The following is a 26,783-nucleotide window of genomic DNA, read 5'->3' on the forward strand; positions in this document are numbered from 1 at the left end:
CTCTGCAAGCTTGTGCAATATCCACGAAATGGTTTTCGTGTGTGTATTAACGACTTGGATGTACATTTAAATGCACAGGTGAACTTACCTTTGGGATGAAATTAAGTCTGCCACAGTCACTGTGCTGTTTGGGCCTTGGGAGGAAACTCTCAGAGAACGTGTCCATAGCGATACCTCTTGAAAGTCCTTGGTCCTGTGGGGTCACATGCCAGTGGTGGGCAATGGGAAAGTGGGTGACGCGGGGTTAGAGAGAGGTAGCCGAAAACCTTCAGTCACTTCAACAGTTAACTTCTGTATTTTCCTGGCAGCACGTGCCCCAAGCTGCAAAAGGTATTCCCACCCTTAGGTTCTCCAATTCCACTAAATCTGTGGTTCTCAGCTAGGGGCAGTCCCCCCCCCAGGACATTTGGCCATATCTGCAGACATTTTTGGTTGCACAGTTTGTGGAGAGGGGTTGGTGCTAACACCCAGGGGGTGGGGACCAGGGATGCTGTTTAACACCCCCCAGTGCACAGGGCCGCCCCTACCACCAAGAACGACCCAGCCCAGATGTCAGCAGTGTGAGGCTGGGAACCTGCCGGAGGGGTGCCCGCCCCAGTGAACCATTCTCGGGCAGTCCTTGCCCCATGGGGCTTACATGCCAAGTGGCAAATGGCAGTAACCGACTATGTCAGTACTCTTTGTGTTGAGAAAACTCCAGCAAGGTGAGGTGGCTAGGCAGTGTGGTTAGCTTGTGTAGGGTGTTGGGGCCTCACTGTTAAGGGGGCCTTTCTGCCGTATCTGCGGGAAGTGGGGAGGAAACCTGAGGTGTCTGGGACGGGGGCTTTCAGGGAGAAGGCGACACGGGTGCTGAGGCAGGAGCAGTGGGCGTGTGCTTGGGGCGAGGCCGCTGCCGGAGAGCCTGTGCGCTGTGGTGGGGGCTCTGCTTGTGACCCAGCAGGTCGGGGAGCCACTTCGTTGGGGGGAGTTACTATTTTGTTGGGGTCTCTCTGCTGTGTGTGGGGAGACTGGGAGGATAAGAGCTGAAGCCAGAAGGCTGGGCAGGCGATAACGGCTGTCCCCAGAGCCAGGCGATGGTGACTCAGGCTGAGGTAGCAGTGGGACACTCCCAGACCTAGACATGGTGTCTTAGGGACCCGGAGTCTGAGTCACCCCTGCTCGTGAGGTCCCCCCTCAGCATGCTGGCCGGCGTGGGGAGTCAGGGTCCTGCCAGGCTATGGCTATGTGTTTGGATGAGCGCGGAGGAGTGGGGCCTTTCCCTGTCCTGTGCCTCAGCTTTGCTGATGGCGGTTGTGGAACAGGAAATGTGTGGCAGATGGATTTCATTCCTGTTATTTTAGCAGTTGAGCTGTGTACTTCAGGAGTTAGGTCTTCAGAGAAGGTGCAGATATGCTTTTGGAATGCCCAAATAATGTTACAGATCTTTGCGTTTAGAACCTGATTTTTTAAATTATCATTATTGAAGAAAAAGTGGTGGGTAGTTGCTTTGTAATGGTTGGGTGCTTTGGGATCTAACATGATAAGGCGCCAGCCCACAGTGGCCCGCTCTGCAGTACTTTTGCACATTGTGACTTTCCTTCTGAAGCCCCATGGTGCCATTTTGTACGCTTCAGCAGGCATGGCAGACTGGTGATTCTGTGATTGATCTGGCTCAGGTCAATCCACGACTGTCATCTCGTTAATCTCAGTAGGAAAAGTCCTTCCCCCTCCAATATCATAAACCTCCAGAATGTCACCATGCGGATGGCATATTGACAAAAATGTCAAGGATTACCAAGAATAGCTTCTTGCGTTCACATGTACTCAGGGGAGAAGAACAGAGTAGCGTTTGCATTTTAAGTGCCACTGCGGTGGCCAGAACCAATAACTCCTGTTTGAGCAACTCCCAACCCTCAGCTCTATCTTGGGGCTTTAGACATACTTTTAATTTTTAAATAAGAACTCATGTACTTATCATGCCTTTAAAATTATTAATAGGGAGAATTCTTTTTCTTACGCCATTTATCACCCAGCTCCTTTAAAAATATGGATCATGATACAGTTTTATATAAACATGTAACTGATAAAATTCTTGTTTTTCCTGAGTCATTGTCAACAACTCAGTTCTAAATCTAGTGCCAGCTCAGTAAATATTTAGAGTCCAAAGTCTGCATTTCCTTCAGATGGGCTAATTTTTATCTTGTTACGTAGAGTAAAGAAACATATCACTTTCTTTTCATCCATTTCGGGGTGCTTAGTAGCCACTGTTTCATTGGGTAGAGTGGATGTCATCCCTTTTTGTACCATTCAAAGTAACACCCTAGCATGTCACCTTGGGGACAGATGCTGCTGTTACCGTTTGGGGAGTTGTAACACCATGTGGATTAATCCCAAGCAGGTGGTGGGGTAGGAGCACAGTGTCCCCGGTGACATCGTCACTGACTGTGACGGCAAGAACACGCATGCATCTGTGTGTTTCCCCTCTTTCCTGTGGTCGCTTTTATGTTTCACTGGTATTTGGGTGCTTTAACCACCTGGAGTTAAAGAAGGTGCCTTGGCATATTTCCAAACTACTGAAATAAATGACAATTGGGAAATTTTCTGTGAAGCAAACCAATCACATAATGGTACCACAAGCATATGAGTTACTGGAATTGGTTTTTTGAAGCAGTTGGCTGGGAATGTTTGCAAAACTGGGAGCTGTAAGAAGTGGTTAGGGTTTTTCTCACCAAAAAAGCAGCTCTACATTACACTTCTCGTTCTTGTAGTAATCAGTGGGCTTCGGAGAAACTGAGGTTCTTGTTTCCCTCCCATGAAAGTAAAGGAGAGAAGAAGTGTGACCTTTAGGCCATCGTTCTTTTGAATTAGGTCTTACACTTACTGGAAAGATAGGATCAACGTCAGAACTCTCCAGAAGCAAGAAAGTTCTGGAGAAAGTGTCAATTGTAGTACAGTTTGTTTATAGAGAAACAAATGAGTTCCACGTACCGTGGTCCCTCGTGATGCCTGCCTCCACCCCAGTGGAATTGTTTCATAAAATGGCTCACTGCCTCTGATCAATATTAATAAAACCAGATTTCTGAAATACCTCCAGGAACGATCTACAGGCGTCATTTCTGCTTCGAGGTCGGTTCCCGCAGGAACCACAGACTAAACGTCGGCCATCAGCAGCCAAGTGGCCAGGTCCTTTCTGCCCGGTGACCCGGTGACATCTCTAACCCGGATGGTTAGCCAGCTCCGAGCTTGATCATTGTCTCTTTTGTTGAGCTGGCCTCAGCTGCAGCTTCAGCTTCACCTACCCCTTCGGTCCTTGTTGGGTCTCCTAAGAGTCCATTAACATTTGCTCGTACTTGGTGTTTGTAATGAGCACACCACAGTCCGTTGACATTGAGGACACCTCTTTGCTTTGTTTTCTGTTCATCTATGCAGACTGAAGTACGGCTCCTTCCATCGTTCAGGGGACATGATTTTTAATTCACACACCATCCTGCTTATGTTGACTTGAGGGCCTCATAGCTGTGAATACCTTCATTTTTCTAAATATTATATATCTATTTATGTTGTTTTTAAAATGCGTAGATTGTTTTTCAGAGAGAGGGCAGGGCAGCATGTGATACTCTTTCCCCATGATGAGTGTTGTGTTGCATCAGGTAAGCTTCTGAGGCCTTAGCCATAGAAGTGCTCTGATTTTTATATTAATTTAAGGTTGCGTGCTTTTCAGTCCTAGATGCACATAAGATTAACCTGGGGAGCTTGATATATGTCTACACACCCAGCCCCTCCTAGGAGATTCTGATCCTCAGGGCCCAGGAAGCCCCCACTTATCCACTTCCCCCCCATTTTTAAAGATTGAGGTAAAATTTACATAAGATAAAATTAAACACTAGCCATATGAAATGGTTCCTTCAATGGCATTGAATACGTTGACAGTGTTCTGCAAGCACCGCCTCTCTCTAGTCCTAAGAGATTTCCCTTTTTGTTTTGTTTGTTTGTTTGCTATTTAAAACATGGTCATCCTCGTGGGTGTGAAGTGGCATCTCCCTAATGACTAATGACGGTGAGTGCCTTCACGTGTGCTTGGTGGCCACTTGTGTATCTTGGAGAAAAATCTAGTTAAGTCCTTTGCCCACTTTTACATTGACTTGTTTGCCTTTTTGTTGTTGTGTTTTAGGAGTTATTTATGTATTCTGGTTACTGGCTTCTTATCAGATGTATGATTTACAACTGGTGTCCATTTTTTAAATAGTCTCCTGGGGGCTTTGGTTAGCAGCCAGGCTTAAGAACCACTGATCTGGACCAGTGATTCTTGGGGTTTCCTACAAAACACCCGGGAAGCTTTCTAAAAAAATAAAAACAAAATGCAGCCCCTTACCCTTAAGCTACCTAGGGGGTTTTGATAAGCCCCCTCCACCCCAAAACAAACAAAAAACTGCATGGCAAAGCAACAGTTTAACTAAGGTGACTGGTGATCTACCTAAATGGGCAGATGTCATGGAAACTGAGAATCCAGCAGTTCCATAGAGAGGCCCCAGCTCCCTGTGCCCCTACCCCAGAATGTTCTGTGCAGAGCATTTGGTAAATGTGCAGTAGGCTGCTCGTCGTCACGATTGCTGATGTTCTACGATGGCCTGGCCTCCCTGAGGTACCACCGAGACTTCTCGCGTTGTCAGGCGTCCCAGGAGGTGCCATTTTGTGTGCCTGTCTCTTCTGTGCCCGTGGGAAGGGCCCCTCAGCAGTCAGATGTAAGACGTTGAGCTGCGCAGCTCTTTCTTTTCCGTCTCTTCTGATGGACAGAGCACCGTTCGTGCTTGCTGGAAACATCACTTCCATCATGTTAAGGTGGATTTGCGGTTTTCCAGTGTGAAGAAAGGTGTCGCCAACCTATTTCCCCCCTACTTCACATACCCTCAGTTCCAAAGGACGGCTGCGGGCTCGGCTCCGGACAGACGGAGAAGGTGGGCTGCTTCTGGGGTGGAGTTTTCTAGTGAGAAAAGTTCTTGTGTGATAGGAAGCTCGGTATGGGGGCAGGAGAGGGTGGGGTCCCCACAGTCCTCTGCCTCAGGAATTTCTCAGGAGAAAACACAGCCCCTGGCCCGGCCGCTCCCACGGCATTCTTTATCCCCCTGGCGGGGCCGTGCAGGCACCTGAGGACCTGCCATTCTCCGCGCAAGTACCTTCGTACCTTCCGCTCCAGTCTGCCACTGGCCGCCCTCCTGTCTTGTCGAAAATGACTTACTTCCACACAGACTTTGGGAACAATGCGGGGACTCCTAAGAACAGATTTTGATGGGCGGGAAAGGAGAACAAAAAGATACCACACAGGGATTCATTCCCATAGATGTGCACGTGTTTTCTTAAATTCCACGTCCGGGCGAAGGGCATTTTTGGCTGGGCAGCTTTTATAGGATCATTTTCCTTTCATGCCGCATCCTGTGCCACCTTAGAGAAAGAAGGCAAATGAATCTGTTGCGCATAACCTCCTGGTCAGCCATACATCTCAGGCTTAGCACGTGCTCTCTGTACCAGTTTTAAAAATCGATTCCTATTTGAGATGAACCATCCCTCTCCAGAAAAGGAGAAGCTGACCCGAGGGCAGGTGTTGTATTTTCCCACGTGGAAGCGTCCTGGCGTGAACTGTATTCAGTCCGTGGATTTCACTGGCGCTTGTCTTCTCTCCCCACCTTGCCAGACTTTATATCATCTGGGCCTTGCCCTTGTCTTTCGTTTTCCAGAGCTTTTCCTGCACTTGGCAAATGGCAGTGCCGCCACTCACCCCTGGGCGGGTGAATCAGTAGTTATGTGATTACAGTTCTAAATATATTTGAAACATTCAAGGTGGACTTCTCAGTTTGCAAAGCAGATGCTAGTTAAAAGAACTGACCATGTGCTCCCCGTGTATGTGGTTCCTGACTCTGCCATCTGCCCTCTCCGTGGAGATGCGACGCATGCAGGGGACAGATGACTGTTTTTGAGCATCACCTGGACAAGGCGTTCTCAACCCGGACTTCAAGTTAAAATTATCGAAGGGCATTCTCAAACTCCTGTCACTCACGCTCTGCCACAGGTCCATTAAGTCCAACTTCCTGCTTCGGTCCAAATGTCCCCGGTGATTCTCACTGCAGCCAGGGTGGAAATCCACTGTCTTGTGGGACTCCACCTTGTTCACAGTAATGAATGAATTTTTGTTGATGATTTCAACCCCTCCGTGCAACTTGGGCAGATAAGCGTTGACCTTGGAAACCAGAAATGTTGAAGTTTGTAAAGGGGAAAGAAAGGGCAAATAGCTATAATGCCATTGTATTACTGTTTTGGAGCATCACAAGGGGATAAGGGTTGGACATTTTGCTGACCATAAAAATCATTTATATTAATGTTGAACCGTTTCCTCCTCTGAGCTTCCGTCGCTCTCTGTCTGTGCCCCTACCATTGCGGGAATTTATCCCGTAGTGGTAATGTGTTGTTTATTTGCTCCCTGGCTGAGCTGAATTCCTTGAGGTTAACTCCTGGCACCTAGCATCTCAAATAGCTTTCCTGCAGTGAATTTTTAAACAAATGAGTAGCACTTTACAGTTTTCCTAGCGCTTCTCCTAGGGCGGGGTCCCCAAGCTCTCTCATCCTCAGCCAAGAGCACATGCCTGACACTGAGCATCATTTCTACCAAGCTGCGTGCCTGCCTCCGCTTGGCAGGAGCTCCCTGCACATACCTCCTGTCTGCCGGGCCATTCCCCGGGAAGGACTCCCCACCTCTGCGCCTCACCTTGCTGTGGTCATTACAGACGCAAATGCCCACCGGGGCTGGGCCCCCAACCAAGTGGCCGGATGTCAGAGGTAAGAGAGTGGTGGGCACTGCGGCAAGCTGTCGACGGGCCCGAATCTGCTTTAGGCAGTTTCTGTCTCTGGGGACTAGAATCCTTGTGTGCTAGCTGTTCCGATTTTCAGGAGCGTTAGAAACCCAGGTTTGCAGTGACTTCTCCTGAGTTTAAATGTTGGCAACCTGTTGGGGTTTTGGGAGAGCATTCCGAGGGCCAGCACTGCAAACCAGACAGAACATGTCTGTAGGCCGAGCTGGCCCCAGGCGGCCTTGGAGTCATGTGCTCCCAGTTTGCCCTTCTCCGAGACAGAGAGAAGCAGGAACCCAGGAGGCATTCGGCGATGACCACACTTGTCCTTGGGGCTCATGGGAGGAGGAGAGGAGAAGCCATGTTGGATTCTGGTACACTTTTAAACAGGGACTTACTTTATTTGTCTAAACAGTCCCATCCAGCCCTCTCTGCCTACAATTGCTGTTGTGTTTGGGTGTCTCCTCTAGTCTTTTTTCTTTTTGTAGACAGAGGAACCCAAACTCGATCGTATGTCAGGTACTTTTATAGCCACCCCTCCTCCCTGACCAATAACCAAAGCACTTCCAAGGTATTACAGCGTCTTGTTAAGCGCACTTTAAAAATTATCCCAGGGACGCATCCCAGGGATGGGAGTTCTGTTTCGTTTTTGCTCCGTCCGTCCACGGCACCTGAGCAGAGCCTGGCACGTAGTAGGTACTCTGAGTAACTACTGAATGGTTGTGTGTGCTGCGCTCATTGGAGCCCAGCCTTATTGTTGGCCGTTTGGCTTGTTGTACACAGTGCTGTGAGGCACCGCTTCGTACATGAAGCGCTTCGTGTATTTCACATCATCTTCATGAGGCCGGCGAAGTCTCTGTGGGGACCTGTCCTGAGCCCTGTAGGAGGTTTAGCAGCACCCCTGGTGTCCACCCACTAGATGCCAGTAGCACCTCTCCTCGGCAATGTGACAACCAAAAATGTCTTCAGACATTGCCAAGTGTCCCTAGGAGGCAAAACAGCCCCTGTTTGCGAACCACTATGCTAGTGGGATTGGTGAACTGAAGGGTGCCAATGTGTTTTATGACCTTGAACCTTAAAATAGATGCTTCTTGGAGAAAATATCTCCGTGAACTGTTGTTTGCTGCATTTCTGTACTCCTGTTTCACCCCCTCTCCTTGCCCTGAGAGATCAGTGTCCTCTCACTGCCCTTTGGCTATCTGCAGCAGTGCTGTCCCGTAGAACATTCTGTGATGAACATTCTGTGATGATGGACATATTCAGTGCCTGCCCCGTCTGGTACGGCAGCCACCCGCCACATGCTTCGTGAGTACTTGTGTGTGGCTCGTGTAACTGAAGGATGAACTTTCAATTTTACTTCATTTTCATTGAACTTGAAGTAGCCACGTGTGCCTAGTGGCCGCCACAATGGACAGTGCAGGAAAGCCTCTGTGTGGTACCCCCAAATGACCCACCCTTTCTCAAAGTGGCCCTGCTGAAAATCAAATCACTAGCAAGTCTTGGGGCAACTTCTCTGTGGTCGGTGTGTGGCTGCTGTTGAATTCAGCCCTTTCTTTTGTTACCTTCCAGCCTCCCAGTTAGGAAAGCAATCTATGGAAAGAAAGCCCGACAGATGTGAAGGAACCGGGCTGCCCTCTGGCCCCTGAACTGCCAGGAATGTGTTTGCCTATAAATCCTGAGGGACCTGATTTGGCAATTCTGGCTTACAGGAGAGACCCGATAGGAGGCAGTTCTCCCTTAACTCGTAACATTCACTTCCTCCTTTTCAAGAGGTTTCCTCCCCACTGGACTCTATGGATGGGTTCTTCATCTGTGTGTCTGTCCCTCTGCCCCTCTGTTCCTCTGTCCCAGCCTTACTCCCGCCATTCTTCTATCTATCCTTCATCTATCCTCCTGTGTATCCATCCGTTTTTCTTTCTAGCCACCCATTCTTCCATTGACCCACCCACAGATCCAACCTTTTATCTCTCCACCCTTCAGTCCATCCTTCCCTCCTTTTATCCATCCCTCCATCTATCCTTTTTTCTCTCCACCCTTCCCTTCTTCCCTCCATCCATCCATCCATCCATCCATCCATCCATCCATTATCCATTCCTCCCTCCCTCCATCCACCCCTCTCTCCCTCCCTCCATCCATCCATCCATCCATCATCCCTCCCTCCATCCATCCCTCTCTCTCTCATGCCATCTCTCCAGCCATTTGAGCCTAGTTCACTCCTGCTATAGGGTCAGGAGCTGTGCCAGGTACCTGGGGGTTCGAGGTGGGAAGGCCAGGACCTCTGGCTGCTTGACTTCATGGTGTGAAAAGTCTAGTGGTGGCATCTGGAGACACTTGCCCTTCAATGAAGATTCAGAGCAGAAGAGAATCTTGGGAGTAGGCTCGCTCGGGCTTCTGGTGAGGTAGCGTCTCCAGAGAAAGGGGGCTGTGGACGCTTGGAGCCAGAAGATGAGTTAAGATTATTTCTGGACTTAGAGCATTGGGCTGCTTTCTTGGAGGATGAAAGACAAAGGCCTGTGACCTCACCTTACAGGCTCATTGTGTGCATTTGGACTGCCTGGCCATCATGTCCAAAAGCCAGGCAGCTGTGACCCTTTGGTCTTCCTTGGTTTCTGGTCCTGGGAATAACTCCTTACTTCTCTTGTGTCCCCTCTGCCATAATAAAGCAGACCTCTGGCTCACAAGATTTGCTTCGGCAAAAGAACTCACTGCAGAGTCCTGATAAGAGTGTTCCCTTGATACAAGAAGCCAGGCAGTTCTGCACACTAATTAAGCAGGTCCCTTTTACCTTATCGGTGCTTTTGGTGACAGTACTGAACCCTGCTCTGATGGGCTCAGGCTCCAAGAGCTGTTGGCTCGGTCTTGGGGATGTGCATTGACAAGTTTGACAGAACAAATATATTTAAAAAAAAATAGTAGGTTATTTGTTCTAAGTGTTGCTTTGTGTTTTGGAGATAGCTGGGTACTGTGCTTTTGTTTTAACAGGCCGGGCCTGCTACCCAGCCAAACCTCCGGGCTAGGGCTCCAGGTAGCAGCATGCATCAGCAGAGAGGGGGAGCCCCGGGCACAGCCACAGGTGTCTCTGCAGGCTGGCAGGAGGGATTCCGCAGGTTTCCTAGTGGGGGGTTTCGAGATGGGCAGGACCTTTGGAGGGGCCCGGTGTGGGTTCCAAAGGAACTGTCTCTAATCCAGCATGCACAGCTGGCCTGGTGCACGTGGTTCCTCAGGGCCTGCACCCACATTTCAGTGTGGACATTAATGGATGCAGACATTTCAGCCCGACTGGTGGGGAATGAAGGGAAGCAGAACTGGAGTTGTAATGCCCGTGGGGATGTGTCCCGGCTCATGTCCACGTAGTGTAGTGTTTTAAGTAGTCGCTATAACTCAGTGTATTCACTGTGCTCAGGGGCAGCTTGAGCATCATTTGCAGTCGTAAAGAAGAATGTGGCGCTCACTATTAAGCCACTTCCTGGGGCTGCTCACGGACTGCTGCCCTCCGTCCTGCTCCGAGGATGTTTTCTACAATTCTTGCCATTCGATGTTAAGTGAAATGGTGGAGTCCCGACACCAGTGCCTGCCCTTTGGGGACAGCGTCCTGTGTTACAGGACGTCCCAAGTCCAGCTCAGTGGCGCCTGGCCTGCCTCTCTCACTCATTATTTGTTCGTGCAGCTGTGTGTCGGGCCGTGCTGCGGATGCCGTGAGAAAGGCAGCAGACACCCGTTCCTGCCTCCTGGGAGAGTCTCAGGGCAGCCTGGCGTTGCAGAAACCTTTCCACCCAGAACGAATTGTTCCCCGGGCAGGTGTGCATCGGTGCAGGTGCCTCACAAAAGACCTTAACTCAGGGCCTTTGTGATGTCACTTGGAAGGCAAAGTATTAGGGTCGTGGAAATGTACAGAAGTGCTTACAAAGTCGTGCGAGTGTTCCTGTCGCTCTTCCCACAGCACGCCACTGAGATGCCTCTGCTCACCTGCCTTGCTCCAGGCACTGGGGAAGGGCCTCACGGGGCGCGAGGCCCTGGCCCCCATTACTGCTTTCCTGGCCCCACGCTCGCTCCGCAGGCCTCGCCGTTTCCTGCCCACGCCTGCAGTCCCTCTCCCTGCTCTCCACTTTCTCTGCAGCCCAGAGGAGCTTTGCACAAAGCAGATGCCATGATAGCACGCCCTGCCTCCCATGCCCTGCTCTTTGTCAGCATGGGCCACGCCTTTGGGGGGAGGCTTCGTTTTGCTGTGTTCACCCCCGCCCCCATGCATGGGGCCAGGGCAGGTTAGAAGTGGTCTGGGGGTTCCTCTCTCTCTGACCCCACCACTGGTGAAACCGGGCCGTCCCCCAGGAGCTGCACTGTCTACTGGGGCCTCTTCCCCTGGGCGAGGAGCTGGGAACAGGCTTCCCGAAACTGGACTTGCCGGATGGACAGCATTTTGTGCATATATGAGGGCAGCATTTTGGGTGTACATGTAGGCATATTTTTCTAGGGAGGAGATCAACGGCTTATCTCAGATTCCCGGAGAGATCCAAGACCTAAAAGAGCTGCTGTCCCTTCCAGGTGACAGTTTCCCGCATTTTTTCCTGGCACGTGGTACTTCACATGAGCTGGGTGGATGACTGAGTGTCTTAGCGCTTCAGGCATCTTTCCCTGTGCCTTTGTCCACGGATTCAGCTGCTGATGGATGCAAAGATGCATCGAGAAAGAGTGGGATTCTCATGCCAAAAGAAAACAGATGGACTGACTGCTGAAAGTCATTTTTGGGGGGAGTGAAGCAGGGGAGGGGGAGGAGGAGGAGGTAATCATGCAGAAAAGGGCAGGTGATAAACCCCTTTTGCTCTTGCTCTTAGAAGCCTGGCGCAGGACTTGCTGCAGCTGGTACCACACACAGGAAAGAGCTGGATCTTGGTATTTGCAAAGCTGAAAGTGAGATCACAAAGCCCAGAGGACTGTGACATCACTGCCGCTGTGTGTCCTTGTCTGAAGGGGTGGCCAGGACTATCCAGGGTCATCTCCCTGTGATCGCATTTCTAAAGCATGTGACAGTTGGGCCTCTCCGTTCCCCATGGCCAGTTTTCCTCTTCCATTCCAGCTGAATTTACTCCTTCCGTCAATTGTTACTATGTTTCTTTTCCCCCAAATCCATCCTGAACACCTCCTCATTTAATTTTTCAACATCCCTTCCTGTCTGTTATATTCAGTGGTAAGTTAAGAACCAAACTTTTATAATAATGTATTTTATTTTAGAGGACTGTGGTAAGAAGCTCACCTAGCATTTCGGCCATATTAAAATCAAGATGGTGGCCATTAACTTCCCTACCTGTGTGCTCATCAGAGTAATCATCATTAGGAATTTGTCAGGAGGGTAAGAGAGAGAAAAAATTATTAAAAAGTGGAAAACAGTACGTATCTGCTTATTCTTATAGCAGCAATGCAGCATTTTTATTTCTAGTGTTTTACTCAGGGATGGTGGTTCCTGCCTTATCGGCTCTTGGAACCCATTAATTTTGTGCTTGAATTTCTTCTGTGAGTCCTGCAGGGGTGCAGAGAGCCACCTGCTGGGTACCCGAGCAGGCTTCTTCTGAGTCTCCACTGCCCACTTCTGCGGCCAGGGCTTGCCACTTCTTAGGCGTGTGTCCCTAAGCTCAGTTTCTTCCCAGGAAAAGTGGGGGTGGTGGTAATGGCCCCACCTCCTAAAATGGTGGCCCTGATTCAAGGAAGCTCTCCTTGTCTGGTGAGCACATGGCGGGCTTTGCCCAGGGCTGGTGGGTGTGGCTGCACGCTTTCAGCTGTGTCTGCAAAACCTGCCCATGAACCACGCTAGTGCTTTTGTGACTCGTTACATCCACCTATAGGTTTATCCTGGAGCACTGCCTTCCCAAGTGCACTGCTGATGGCCACCGGAAGTTAGGAGACCACTTTGGATCACACACAGCACCAAAAGGAAAGGTTCATGACATAGCATGTGCCGTATTGCCCTTATGAGGTGTGATGTGTTCTAATATTTTCTTTTTAAACTGAAACTCCGCTTGGGACCTACTCCATCAATTTCACCAGTTAGTAGTAGGTTGTGACTGTAGCATGAGAGCTGATGCAAAGGAACGTGAGGAATGAATACAGAGAAGTGGAAATTGTCCGCTTTGAGAATGTTTCAAGTGCTCAGCCATTTTGAAGACGTTCTGGGACATGGATGAGCCATGGTGTGGCCGTTGTGGATCAGAATCTGGGCTGTGTGTGACAGCTGCCTGTGAGTGACATGACCGTGAGGCTCGCTGTAGCGCCCAGGTGTTTGCGTTTTTCCCCCTTCTCCTGAGTGTTTCATATGATTTGGAATCCTGAAAATGTTTCTTTCCACTGTAAATGAAGTACTTACTAGGAATCTTATCGTGTGTGTGTGTGTTTAACACAGCTCTAGGGAGGTGTAATTTTCATACCACAAAGTTCACCCATTTTAGTGAGTTTGATGAGTTTTAGTAAATGTCCGTAGCTGGGCGGCCATCACCATGACTCGGTTTTAGAACATTCCCATCGTCCCCCTCCCCCACACCATGTATGTCCTCATTCCTGCTCCGGTCTTCAACAATCACTGGTCTGCTTTCTGTCTGTGTGTGTATTTTGGAACACCTGCTTTTCCTCTTTGGAAAAGGCAGGTTGCAGAAGTCAGACACTCCCGGGAATCATTATTTCTCTCCTCTCCCTGCTAGATGAACCGTAGTGGCCAGGGTTGTCCCTGGTGCCAGCTCCCCCTGGTGTGGAGCCCCGGGAAGGACCCACCTGGGTCCTTTCGGAGGGGGCTGGCTGCTGAGGGCTGGTCTGTGCGTGGGGTTTGTAAGGCAGCGGCCTTTGGGGTCTCCTTGGGAGGGCCCTGTGGCCTGCACTGGCTCTTCTCCTTAGTGCTGTGTTTCCAGGATGCCATTCGTAACGCGACAAGCCCACGTTTCCTATTGTGCTTGTAAACAGGTCCCAAGCACCTGTTGTGTGAATCCTCGCAGAGGAAGTGATACATGCATGGTGCTGCAGCCCACTCTCTGGGATCCCGTGTCTCAAGCCTCAGGTCTGCGCACCTGCTCATGAGCGTGTATTTTGTGAAGACAGCAACATCCCCCAAACAGCTCTAGAGCTGCCGTAGACATAGATTTGGTGGCAGACTGCACTTGCCATTGACAGGTCAAGTCTGTGTGTGCAGCGGAGCATGCTGTGGGGCATGACGCGGAGCCTGTGGGGGCAGGTCAGAGCTGGAGGACATGCCATTCTTGCCCAGAAGGAGTAAACACTAGGGAGATGCGACGTGAACAAATAACCATGTTCTACTTCCCGTTTTAATAAATGTCCCAGGAGGAGAGAGAAACTACTGAGGTTGGCCAAAGAAAGGACAGCTTACTTTCTGCTGGGGTGGGTGCAGTCTGGGCAGGAGGAGTCTGGACCACATCTGGGAAGACACATTAGGATTTGAACAGGAAGGGAGGGGGAGGGAAACATGGCAATGGGAAGGAACAGTCCCTGTTGGGGCACAGCGATTCCCGCTGGTTGCTGGGAATGCAGATGGACCAAGGCACAGGAGGGAAGCGAGTTCCCTGCATGAGGTTTTGTGGTCTTAGAAACGTGCCTCTTTAGGGATCCCCACTATGGCCTTGTGGAAGACGGCTTCTCAGGCCAGATAGTTCTTATGTGGTCTCAGTGTCAGCTGGCGGATTTTGCTGTGATCCTCTGTAGAATCAGATGGTTCTAGAACTAGGTGAGGCCCTAGAGCAGTGCTGTCCAGCGCAATAGCCACAGCCACATGGGCGACGAGTCCCTTGAGTCATGAGATGGGCTCTACATGTACAACACACACTGGATTTCAAAGAATTCATAAAAAAAAGATGCAAAATCTCATGTTTATAGTTTTTATAGTCATGTTAAGTTGATAGTATTTTTCATATATTGGGACTAATAAAATATGCTATTAAGCTCAATTTCACCTGTTTCTTTTTACTCTTTTGAGTGTGACTGCTGGAAATTTTTGAAATAAGTATGTGGCTCTCATTACATTTCTTGGGGATAGCACTGCCCTAAAAAATTCTTTTTACCAAGTGGGCTGAAGTGTATCTTTATTTTCCTCTAAGTTGTATTGTTAGAGCTTACATGTGGAGGTAAGCAAAGTGTTTTCAGAACTAGGTACTTGATGGGCTTAATGAGAAATTCTTTTTCTGTTATTTTTGTGGCAGAGGGACCCCTGCTGGGTGACACTTTCTCCAGATACCATCGTATTGGGCATTAGGATTTCAACATAGGAATTTTGGGGGCACACAAACATTCAGACTCTAGCAGCCATCGTCTACTGGGTTGCGGACAGGTTTGCACGGAGGGTCCTACAAGAAGACAAGCCCGGATGGGGTGTACATTACCTCTGTCCACAGCCCATTGGCTAGAGCCTGATCACGATACAACATTAGAGCGTGCTGTGATGTATGGGAACAGTGGGTACCCTACTTCTCAGTTCATTGCTTACCATGTTTCCCCAACTCACCCACATTCTGAAAAGGCTGTTAAACTTAGGCTGTACTCCCTACTAACTTGTTCCTTGAAAGTAAAGTGCTCTTGTGCCATATGGGTTTATTCTGAGCCCTTGAACCAGTGTGTTAAAGATATCCCCAGAGGGTGATGAGAAAGACCATCACGGACTTCACTGGGAGGAGTGTACACTGATGGTAAAGCACTTTGGCAACATGCATCAAGCATTTACTGTAAGCTCATACCCATTATTTACAATAGAGAGCAGAAAATTGGAACGTACCTAAGTAGATGACTTGAGGTGGCTGGTAAATGGATTATGGTTTACTGCACATGATGGAAGATTCCAACATGACAGAAAGTGATGCTGACAAAGAGTTAAAGGGCCGGAGGAAATACACAAATGAAAAAAATCAGAGTGTGAAATTGTATCTAGTATGATGTCAGCTGTGGAAAAAATGTAGGAAAAAGAAGGGGGGTGGGGAATAGACTAAAGCATGAACCCAGGGCTTCTGGGTTATAGGCGATTTTATTTCCTATTCTTTATACTTTATTGTCTGAATTTTTTACACTGAATTTAAGATAGGGAGAAAGGACCTTGTAAATTTACTTCTGGGAATCTTTTGAAGAAAATAATTGTAAATACAGATTATGAGCTTTATACACAGAGATGTTCCTTTCATCATAGTTTTTAAAATTGACATGTGATTCACATATACCATAAAATTCACCATTTAAGGTATACAGTTTATTCATTTTCAGTATATTCACAGAGTTGTACAGCCGTCGCCACGATCTAATTCCAGAATATTTTGATCACCCCTAAAGGAAGTCCCATACCCATTAGCAGTCACTCCCCAGTCCCTTTTTCCCCCAGTGCCAGCACCACTGGTCTACTATCTGTCTTTATGGATTTGCGTAATCTGGACATTTCTTCTACATGGAACCACCCAACTGTGGACTTCTGTATGTGGCTTCTTTCACCCAGCACAATGATTTCAGGGTCTGCCTACGCTGTAGCATATATCTGTTCACAGTTTAGGGCCCTTAGTTGTTTCCACCTTTTGGCTATTGTGTGGATATTCCCCCCCTCTAGTTGTTGATTCCATGAGATCATATATATGTTACCATGCTTAGAACGCGCCTGTGCTTGGGCATTTTTCACTAGGTTTATACGTGAATCTAGAATAGCAGACATGTAGTCAGGACTCAGTTTTATCTCAAAGTAGCATTGTTTTTGTTGTGGGTTGGTCTCCTGCAGGGCTTGTATCATGCACAACACCCTGTCCTTCCCTGCTTGACGTGGAACCACGCCACTGCCACAGCATTCCCAACCTGGAAGGATTTGTGCCATGGACGCTGGTGCTGTGGGATGGCACCGGCATGCAATAGGCTCTTGTGATGTTTTGAGTGCATGGGATTTGGGAGGGTGTCCGTGGCGTATTTCACCTTCTGTATATTTCTATTCTGATAGTGACTCTAACTCTTTCAAACTATGTGTTTAAAGTGCAGACGAGTTCCAATCAGCACCGTCCTGACGATGTTCATCAGTTTCTAAGTGCTACTGGGGGAGACACAGCCTTATTGTCGAACCAATTTGGGGGAATAGCATGTTCAAAATATATGCTGGTCTTGTGGGGTTTGGCGTGGCTGTGGTGTCTCACTTTCCTGGGGCCAGGGATTTGAACAGAGGATGTGGGAGGATTGAGTTAGCGAAATTTAGGTTATTGGATTCCCATGCATGCCAGTCAGCGTGCATTTATAGAGCCGGCCGAATAGATCGCTGCCCGGGCTCAGACAATTATAGGTGTGGCCCGTTTTATACAACAGCTGTCTTGTCAATCAGTGTGATTGTGGGCTGTGGGGGAGGGAGGCATTCTGCTTAAAGAAACCCATCTGGAAACCTTTCCTTTATCTATCTGTGTCAAGCCAAGGTTTCCTCAGTCAGATTTACTGCAAGAAGAGAGGTCTGTAGACAATGTGCTTTTCTTGTTTTCCTCCAGAAAACCAAAAGGACCCTTTGCAGTCTTGACTCCCACTGTATCAGGAATCCAGGCAGTATTTACCAGGCATCTCCTTGTATTGTCACCATACTTGTTTGGCTTTTCGCATTTGGTCGGTGGTCAATGTTTAACTCCTTAACTTATGACCACTGGTAGGTGAAAATAGTACAAAGGCATTTTAGATATATTTAAGCTGTAATGTATGGAGGTGAAAAGTTGTGAAGGGGGAACATTGCCCAGGGAATGAGAACGAAGCAGAGAGCTGCATTCCACTGTCATCACCTCCTTAAACACACTGCTTGGAAGAAGATGCTTGTTTTACCTGTTTTGTAACTTTCAATGTCTATTTTCGCTGGTATTTAAAGTTGCTCTTTGAGATAGTAATGCCTTTAACTGTGTGCGTACTGATATTGTTACTGATTATTATTTAGGCAAAGCAGGTGAATTAATTTTGCAACCAAATTTGGGGCCAAAGCAGTCGATTAGATCATATATAATTTTGCATTAAAACCTGATTCTAGAGTCGATTCAGCAAACTTACATGAAATTGAACTGCTTTTCAAATTTGCTTTTATGGTTTTATTTTGCAGGATTACAAAGCCATTGACCTTTGCTGATTGTGTTGGGGACGAACTTCCTTTAGGATGGGAAACTGTATATGATAAACAGATTGGAATTTATTACATGGACCACATAAATAGTAAGTAGAGTGGCACATTTGGGTTACTATATGTGAATGACTTTTCATGTTGGTCTCAAAGATGCTAAATCTCCTTTTGGGGAGCAAAAGAATCATGACTCCCCGACACAGCGTTAAACTGGGTTTTATAAATGTAATGTGAAGTGTTCTTTAGATGAGTTCTTAAAACAGTGAAGCAGTTATGTAGCTACCTTGCTTGCGTATTGCTCAGGACTGCATGGCTTATGTGTAATGGAGGGTCTTAATATCTAAATAAGGAATAAATTTCCTAGGCAGTCTGAAAAGAGAAATACTTCTCATAATGAGAAGGTTGGTTATTGCAAAGTGAAGCTTACAAGTTCTTGGAACAATAACTGCCCAAGTGGTTACCTTAACTTCATTTTGGCTTATGCATTTAACTTGAATACACCAGACCTTTTTGATTTTTGTGAAGAGTGCGAAGGGTGTAAAGACTACAGCTAAAATAATGGGTCCTTCACCGTCCTGTACACCTGAGGCTGAAGCTGAATAACAATGAATGTCAACTATAATTTAATATATATACAGTTTAATATATAATTTAATATATATACACCTATACGTGTGTGTGTGTGTGTGTGTGTGTGTGTATATATATATATACACACACACATATAGTCATGGGATGTGGAGTACAGTGTAGGGAATAGAGTCTGAAACTAACACCTATATACGATGTCAGAGGCTAGTAGATTGGGGGAGGAGGTTATCACTTTGTGAGGGGTGTAAATGTCTGGCTACTGCATTGTTTTGTACACCTGAAACTAATAAAAAAATAATAATGGGTCCTTGACCGTGCCAGCCTTTTCTGTAGAACTGTTTAGAACAGTTGTACTCAGCGGGGCTGATTTTGCCTCCCAGGGACACTGGCTAATGTCTGGAGGCATTTTCCATGGCCACACGTGGCAGCAGTGCTACCGGCATCTAGTGAGTGGAGACCAGAGACGTTCCTAAGCTGCCTGCAATGCAGAGGACGGCCCCTGCCGCAGAGAATGGGCCGACCCCCAGTGTCAGTAGTGCCGAGGTCAACACACCCTGGTTCACAGGCTCCATTTTGTTCTAGATCTGTTCTCCACCCCTCGCTCTTGGCTTTCTGCCTCTTCATTCATCACCCTTTCTTGATTGGGTATCAGCTGGGGATCCATTTCTCTCTCAGGTTCACACTTTCTCACTCTCTCCCATTTTCAATCTGGCTGCCCTCAAGTGTTTCTGTCATTGTCAATTTTTACTACTGGGGACACAAAGCCTGGCTTCCCCCAAGTGTGCTTTCTGCCCTCCGATTTATTAAGTGCGGGGAAGGCTGGGGGGGCCTGAAGATGCACTGTGCCCACCCCATGCGTGACTTTGAAGCTCTTTCCTCATTCTGGTGCTGTGGCTCCTCATGTCCTTTTAGTGTCATCGAGCCGGCTTGGTGTCTTTAGGGCCAGTTTCATCATATCACTTACCGACTCACCCCCCGAGTTCAACATTTGGAAACTTGAATGGCGAGCTTCCTGTGTCAGTCTGGGGACAGTGGAGTTTCTGATACATGGCACTCAGCCCTGCACTAGGTTGCAGCTCTGTGAACAAGAGTTTGGGCTCTGGGGCAAGCACTTAAATAACTGGGAAGAGGGCTTCTAGGTGGATCCACCGCCCACTGACAGGGTGCAGTGCTTAGCAAGGCTCCGGCTGAGAGCAGCCCTCCCATGGCCCCGAGTCTGTGTGTGTTCGGGGTGTCTGGCCATCTGGGCTTGCCTTCTCAGCTGCTGGTGGGCAACTCCCATAGGTGAGGGCCCTTCCCACAGCTGAGGGCCACTCCCACAGGTAGGGTAGTTCCCACAGGTAGGGCAGTTCCCACAGGTGAGGGCCACTCCCACAGGGGAGGGCCACTCCCACAGGGGAGGGCCACTCCCACAGGGGAGGGCCACTCCCACAGGTGAGGGCCACTCCCACAGGGGAGGGCAGTTCCCACAGGGGAGGGCAGTTCTCATTGCGGCGCTGTGGGCCTGGGTACATGTGCACCATGGCTTCATCACCAGGCTTTTGCCTCCCGGGCCCGGCGGTATGACTGAGCTGCATCGGCATCTGCCTTACACAACCTTTCTGGAAAGCCTGCCTGCCTGCCTGCCTGCCTGCCTGCCTGCCTGCAGAGGCCCAGGACCTGTTCTGGCTCGTCTCTCTCATAAACCAACTTGCTCATCCCTCCCTGCCCCCTGGCTCGCCTGGCCGCTGAGTCAGAGCAAGCGTCATCCAGCGCTTCTGTGCTGGCCACTCTTTAGGCCCTGGGGACGCAGGAAAGTGAGACCCAGTCTCCACCCTCAAGGGTTCGCTGTGGCACTCTAGACATGGCTGTGAACCCTAAAACTGAGTAATCATCAAGGACTGTCTTGATGCCACCTTGAGCATAACTGGGATGGCCCGGCATCATAGAGCATGCTGGTAAAGACAGCTCTGGGGTTACACCTCCTCTCCCCGCTGAGACCTTCAGGGAACTCAACTCTTGTTTTCTTTTCAGGAACAAGAAAGGTCATTATTGGTGTACTCATTTGTACATGGGGTACCAAAGACCCCATTCCAGAAAACTCGCTACTGAGAGAGAACCCAGCTCTTGATAGCACAGCTTTAAAAAGGCATCGAACCTGAGGAGGCAGTCATATTAAATTGGAACTGTGCAGGTCGACAGCGGGGTGAGGGACCAGAGGGGCCCTGGGCTGACCTCCTTCGTGGTTCCCAGGACCTGCTGGCACATGGACAGAGTGTGAACAATGCCCGTCGGCCATGGTGGGTCTCATGGCTGAACAAACGCCAGAGACGGCAGTCGGGCAGTTACACACAGCAGTGACTCTGCCCTCCCCCCACCCCAGGCTTGCTGAAGCTGAACTCCGGGGCTAGGGCAGGCTTCAGAGTTTTGTTGTTTTTTTGGTTTCTTACTTCCTCGTATGAGCTTTTAAGGCTTGGAGAGGCTTTCTAGGAGGACCCTGCAGTGGCAGTGAGAACAGGGGTAGGGGATGGTGGTGAAACGGGCCTTAAAAGGGAGTACTTATTTGAGACAACCTGGCAAGCACTCGTGTGTGTGTGCGTGTGTGCGTGCATGTGTGTGTTTAACATGGCATACCCTGCTTCCCCGAAAATAAGACCTCGCCGGACAATCAGCTGTCATGCGTCTTTTGGAGCAAACATTAATATAAGACCAGGTCTTATAATATAATATAATACAATATAAATAATATAATTATAATATAATTCAATATAATACAGTATAATATAATACCGTGTATTTTACTATAAGACCCGGTGTAATATAATATAATATAATGTAATATAATAAATACAAGACCGGGTCTTATATTACTTTTTGCTCCAAAAGACGCATTAGAGCTGATTGTCCGGCTAGGTGTTATTTTCCGGGAAACGGTAAAATTTACCTTTTTAACCATTTTGAGGTGAAATGCACAGAACGTGAAATGAACTATTATGAAGTGTACGGTTCAGTGGCGTTTGGTACATTCACACCATTATAGAACCACCACCTCCATTTAGTTCCAGAACATTTCATCACCCCAAAAGAAAACCCTGAACCCATTAGCAGTCATTGCCCATTTCCCCCCCAATCTCCCAGCCCCTGACAACTCCGAGTCTCCTTTCTGTCCCTATGGATTTGCATACTGTGCCCTTTGTGTCTGGCTTCCTTCGCTCCGCATCACGTTTCTGAGGTTCATCCGTGTTGCAGTGAGTGTCAGAGCTCCATCCCTTTTATGGCTGAATGCAATTCCATTGTGTACATGGATAGACCGCATTTTATTGATCAGTTGATGGAATTAGGGTTGTTTCCGCCTTTTGGCTGTTGTGTGCCCAAGCACACTTTATGAAGAATTACTTTGCATATTTATTTAGGATTTGGGTGTGGGAATTTGTCCAGCCTTTCTCTCCTATGAACTCGCTTTTATTTTGTTTTGGCTGCCAGCAGCCTGCATATATTTACCGATATGTCATCATTGTAACAGCCACCACAGGCTGGGGTGTCTAAATGGGGAACAGGGGCACCGCTTTCCATTTTTTTCACTTCATTTTGGGTGGCACTTCTGTTGAAGCCTCCACTAGAAGATTTGTTGCTTGAAGGAGGGTTTTGTCTTTCCTGAGTGGGGGTGTCTTGCCCATTTGCTCACTCCATCCCCTCAATGTAAGGATCTGATTTCAGAACCATAGTCCTCTGTCCGCAGAGCAGACTGCCCCCTCCCTCCTCATTCAGTGAGCCTGCAGTCAACAATTGAGTGCCTTCTGGGTTTCAGCCTGATGAAAGGTGCTGAGAGTAGAAGGATGACTGAGGCTGTGCACCTACCTTCTAGAGCTCGTAGTTCAGGTGGGAACAAAGAAATATAAAGCAGTTCTGTGCCAAGTGCCGTGTTGCCCCGAAAATAAGACCTAGCCAGACCTTCAGCTCTAATGTGTCTTTTGGAGCAAAAATTAATACGAGACCCGGTATTATCTTATATTATATTATATTATATTATATTATATTATATTATATTATATGTGGTCTTATATTAAAATAAGACCGGGTCTCATGTTAATTTTTGCTCCAAAATATACATTAGAGCTGATGGTCCAGCTAAGTCTTATTTTTGGGGAAACACGGTGGTAGGAATAGTAGTCTTAGCCTTTGCACAGAGACATATATATTCTGAGGGGCAGAGAAGGCTTCACAAAAGAGGTGTCTTTGCAAAGGGACTTGAAAGATGGTAAGGTTTCCTGGTGGGCAGAAGAGGACAGAAGCAGCATGAACAAATCCACAGATCAGCATTGCCAAAGATGGGGACTGGGGACAAATTCAGTCTGTTTAGAGGATATTTGTGGAGAAAAAGGGCAGAAACTAGAAGGGAAGCTGCAAGTTAGTCTCAGGACTCATATATCATGTGGAGGATACTAGACTTCGTACTTTAAAAGGCCTTCGTGTGTTCAAGACTTGCAAGCAGAGATAGGAAGTCAAGTTCGGTGAGTGCACTGAGGATGGCTTTTGGTGGACGAGACAGCAAGCCTGGGTGGTTTTGGAGAGAGATCGTGAGGGTGTGAGTGAACTAAGGGGAGATGGAGAGAAGGGTGTGTCGTCAGTGTTATGTCTACGGGCAGGAACCCTCAGTTCTTGATGCCCCACGGCATATTCTGCGTGAGTGAGAGGAGCGGGGCTTCTCTGAGGGTGAGTCCTAGGCCGGATTCCCTGGTCGGCTAAGTGGGTGTGTTCAGATGACACCACTTACTTCAAGAGGGAGGGCAGAGGAGAAGCAGGCCTGTGTGGTGTCATCGTTTGGTTGGGTTTTGGGCTGGGTAGTGAAAGGGTACCGTGTAAGAACGAGTTCTGCTTTGGACGAATGACCCAGAATTACTTTCAGTCTGTCTGGGTGGAGAAGCATCTAGGAGGCAATTGGCAAAAAAAAGATGGGAGCTCAGAAGAGAGGTCAGAGCCAGAGGAAGGCCTGAGCCCTTCTGGCAGCTTGTAGTGTGAGAAAGCCAGAGTGGGAAATGGGGGCATTTATGGGTGGGAGGAGACAAGGAAGGCCACGAAGAACACACAAGGCTGCCTGTCGGGTGTGGGTGGTGAAAGCTGGGTCAGAGGGCAGTGAGGAGAGGGTTGGAAATCGCTTAGTTTGACCGTGAGGAGTTCATTTCTGTTCCTCTCTGCCACCGTTTATTTACAGTTTGAAAAATTGTCTGGTATTGTCTTCCCTTCCCAGTGAACTATTTCATATCTGTAGAGTTTCGTCCTCATTTGAACTGTGGATATAAAAATAGAAGGAGTTGCACTAGTTCCACTAGGAAGGTTTGTTGTGTAGACTGGTCCACAATGTGCACCCTGGTACTTAATTTTCATAGCGACTAGTCACAGAACTGCATGCCTACTGGGCAGCCTAGAGATTTCACTTGGGAGTCACTTAACATTCTTCCTCTTAATTTCAGAGCTTACCCAGATTGAGGATCCCAGAGAACAGTGGAGACGAGAGCAGGAACGGATGTTGAAGGAGTATTTAATTGTAGCCCAGGAGGCTCTCAATGCCAAGAAAGAGATCTACCAGATTAAGCAGCAGCGCTTCGAGCTGGCACAGGAGGAATACCAGCAGCTGCACAAAATGTGTGAGGATGACAGCCGCTCCTACGCCAGCTGTGAGTTGACTGACTCCTATGGTTAACACGTGTGACTCTAAAAGCTGTCTCTCTGCTCGACTCTCTGCAAACACCGAACTTGACTAGGGCAAGACAGCTGCATCACGTTTCTGTTCGCATACTGTTACGTCATCAGTGTTCCGCACTGGAATCCGATGGCCGTCCAGGAGCCACTCCTTTAGCATATACTTACCAAGTGCCTACCTTATGCCCAGGCACTGCGATACGGTGGCAGCTAAGAAAGGAAAGGTCCCTGCCCTCATGGAGCTTACTTACATCTGGGTAGGGGAGGTAGAACATGAACAAGCAAATTTCACGTAGTGACAAATCGTGTCTCACGTTTGTCAGTGTGGAAAAGACCTTCACCCAGAGATCTCTGCAGTTAGTACTATGGCGGGCGATCCTTGGGAAATCCACACAACGGTTTCATTGATTCTGGATGGAAAGATTCAGGAGCCTTCACATATGTCAAGCACCTGTCTCTTTGTAGGATCCTTTCTTGGGCAGTACACTGAAGGTGGAGGAACTTAGGGTAACCCAGGGAATTGGGGGGACTCTTTCTGCCCCTCAAGTTAGATGGATGGTGCACACTGATGTTCTCAACGGGAACCCCTCTTCCTTTGGGGGGCTGCCGGAGGTGGGCTCCCATTCCAGTAGTACTCAGCAGAGGCTCAGGGATTGAAGGTACCAGGTCCAGTCTTGGAAGCCACGGCATTTTGTTACCAACAATCAGTCTCTGCTTGAGCCATGCCTTCCCAGCAGAACTGTCACATGTAACGGCCCACCACAGGTGTGCACGGCCACAACTGTCCCGGGTGCCAGAGAGCTTGGGGACAATATATGAAGTTGGTACCACTAGGTTTTATAGTCTAAAAACCTAAGTGTAGCTGAGACATGGAAAGACTTAACGTGTGACATGACCACCATGTTGCCAAGTATTTGGCTCTGGTGCCACAGCTTTGCACATTAAGATATGGTCAAAGCTTTATTCTGTGTTGCAAGTCAGAATGGAGTTAAGGCCAAAGGGCCATAGGTCTTTTTTTATTGCAGCTGCCATTGAAGGTGAATAAGCCACACACGCTGTGGGGAAGAGAGAGATGGGGTTTCCCCTCCGTATCAAGAATTTCAGATAGTTCTCTTACCATGTACCTTGAGAGAACGCAGGGCCTCAGGTACAATGGTATGTTTCCAGGTTGTGTTCTCTCTTGTTCTGCAGATACTGGTATGTCCTAGATTTTTTGTTTTTTATTTTAACTGCCCATCAGAATGCGATGAGTCAGCTCCGGGCTAATTTTTCAGAGGCTGGTTTCTCATCTCCCTAGTTTTTTTCTATAATGTCTTTCTCCGATTTTGGTATCAGCATAATACTGGCCTCACAAAATGAATTGGGAAGTGTTCCCTCCATCTCTTTTTTCAGAAAGAGTTTGTGTGGGATTGGTATTAATGCTTTCCTAACCATTTGATAGAATTCACCAGAAAAGCCATGTGGACCTGGAGTTCTTTGTGAGAATGTTTGTAAGTACAAAATCGGTACCTGTAATAGATACAGGGCTGTTCAGATTTTCTATTTCTTCTTGAATGAGTTCTGGTATTTGTGTGCTTCAATGAATTTGTCTATTTCAACTAATCCAGAAGTAAGTAAAGACTCTAAAGGGTCAGATAGGTAGTAAATATTTTCGGTTCTGTGGGCCATATGGTCTCATTCACAGCTACTCAACACTGCTGTTATAATGCAAAAGCAGCCAGAGACAATATGTGAACGAATGTGTGTGGCTTGTTCTGGTAAAAGTATAAAAACAGGTAACAAGCTGGATTTGGCCTTCAGGGAAATTGCTGATCACTGATCCAAGCTGTCAAGTTTGTAAAGTGTTTGTAGAATCCCCTTATAACTCTAATGTCTGATGGCTCTGAGGTGGTGTCCTCTCCTTTTCATTCCTGATCTTAATAATTTGTGTCTTCTTTTTTCCTTAATCAGTGTAGCTAAACTTTCGTTGATTGGATTTATCTTTACAATGAGCTAGCTTTTGGGTTCCTTTCTCTCCTCCCATCTCTTCTCTGTTTTCTATCTTATTGCTTTCTCCTCTTTGTTATTTCTATGTTTCTACTTAGTTTGGCTTTAATTTGTTCCTCCTTTTCTAGCTTCCTGAAGTGGAAACTTAAGTCATTGATTTTAGACTTTTCTTATTTTCTCACTTAGCTTCTAAAGGTATAAATTCTCTTCTTAGTATGACTTCAACTGCATCCCACAAATTTTGGTATTTTCATTTTCAGTCAGTTCAGAATATTTTCTCATTTCCTTTGTGATTTATTTTTTGACCCATGGGTTCTTTAAAAGTAAGTTGTTGGGACTTTTTAAAGATGTGCTGTTGATTTCTAATTTAATCCCATTGTGGTCAGACACTACACTAGAAGTTTCAGTTTTTTGCAATCTATTAAGATGACTTTTATGGGCCAGCATGTGGTCCCTGTGAAGTGATCTCCTAGGACTGGGAACCCATGGACTTGGCGCCCAAGGTCACATCTAGTTGAAGCACTGACTTTTACCTATTTCGGAGATCATACAGTGAGTGAGTGTAAACTTTTCAGAAAGTTACTTGGTAGAAGCTAGGTTGAACTATATAAAATTGTCATTTC

At 47.8% G+C, this 26,783-nt stretch overlaps 1 protein-coding gene across 3 annotated transcripts in view; it reads left to right on the plus strand.

Annotated features, from left to right (window-relative positions):
- Positions 1-26,783, plus strand: part of WWC3 (WWC family member 3) — a 101,886-nt gene that overhangs the window by 14,633 nt on the left and 60,470 nt on the right. For all 3 annotated transcript variants that reach the window (XM_088795263.1, XM_088795262.1, XM_019746296.3), the window contains exons 2-3: positions 17,887-17,996; positions 23,946-24,149. In XM_088795263.1, coding sequence (XP_088651389.1) covers positions 17,887-17,996; positions 23,946-24,149 — 314 coding nt within the window. The remainder of the gene's footprint in view (positions 1-17,886; positions 17,997-23,945; positions 24,150-26,783) is intronic.

This window comes from Rhinolophus sinicus, chromosome 18, assembly GCF_057876585.1.
Source record: "Rhinolophus sinicus isolate RSI-liver-muscle chromosome 18, RSI-T2T, whole genome shotgun sequence".
Classification (NCBI taxonomy): Eukaryota; Metazoa; Chordata; class Mammalia; order Chiroptera; family Rhinolophidae; genus Rhinolophus; species Rhinolophus sinicus.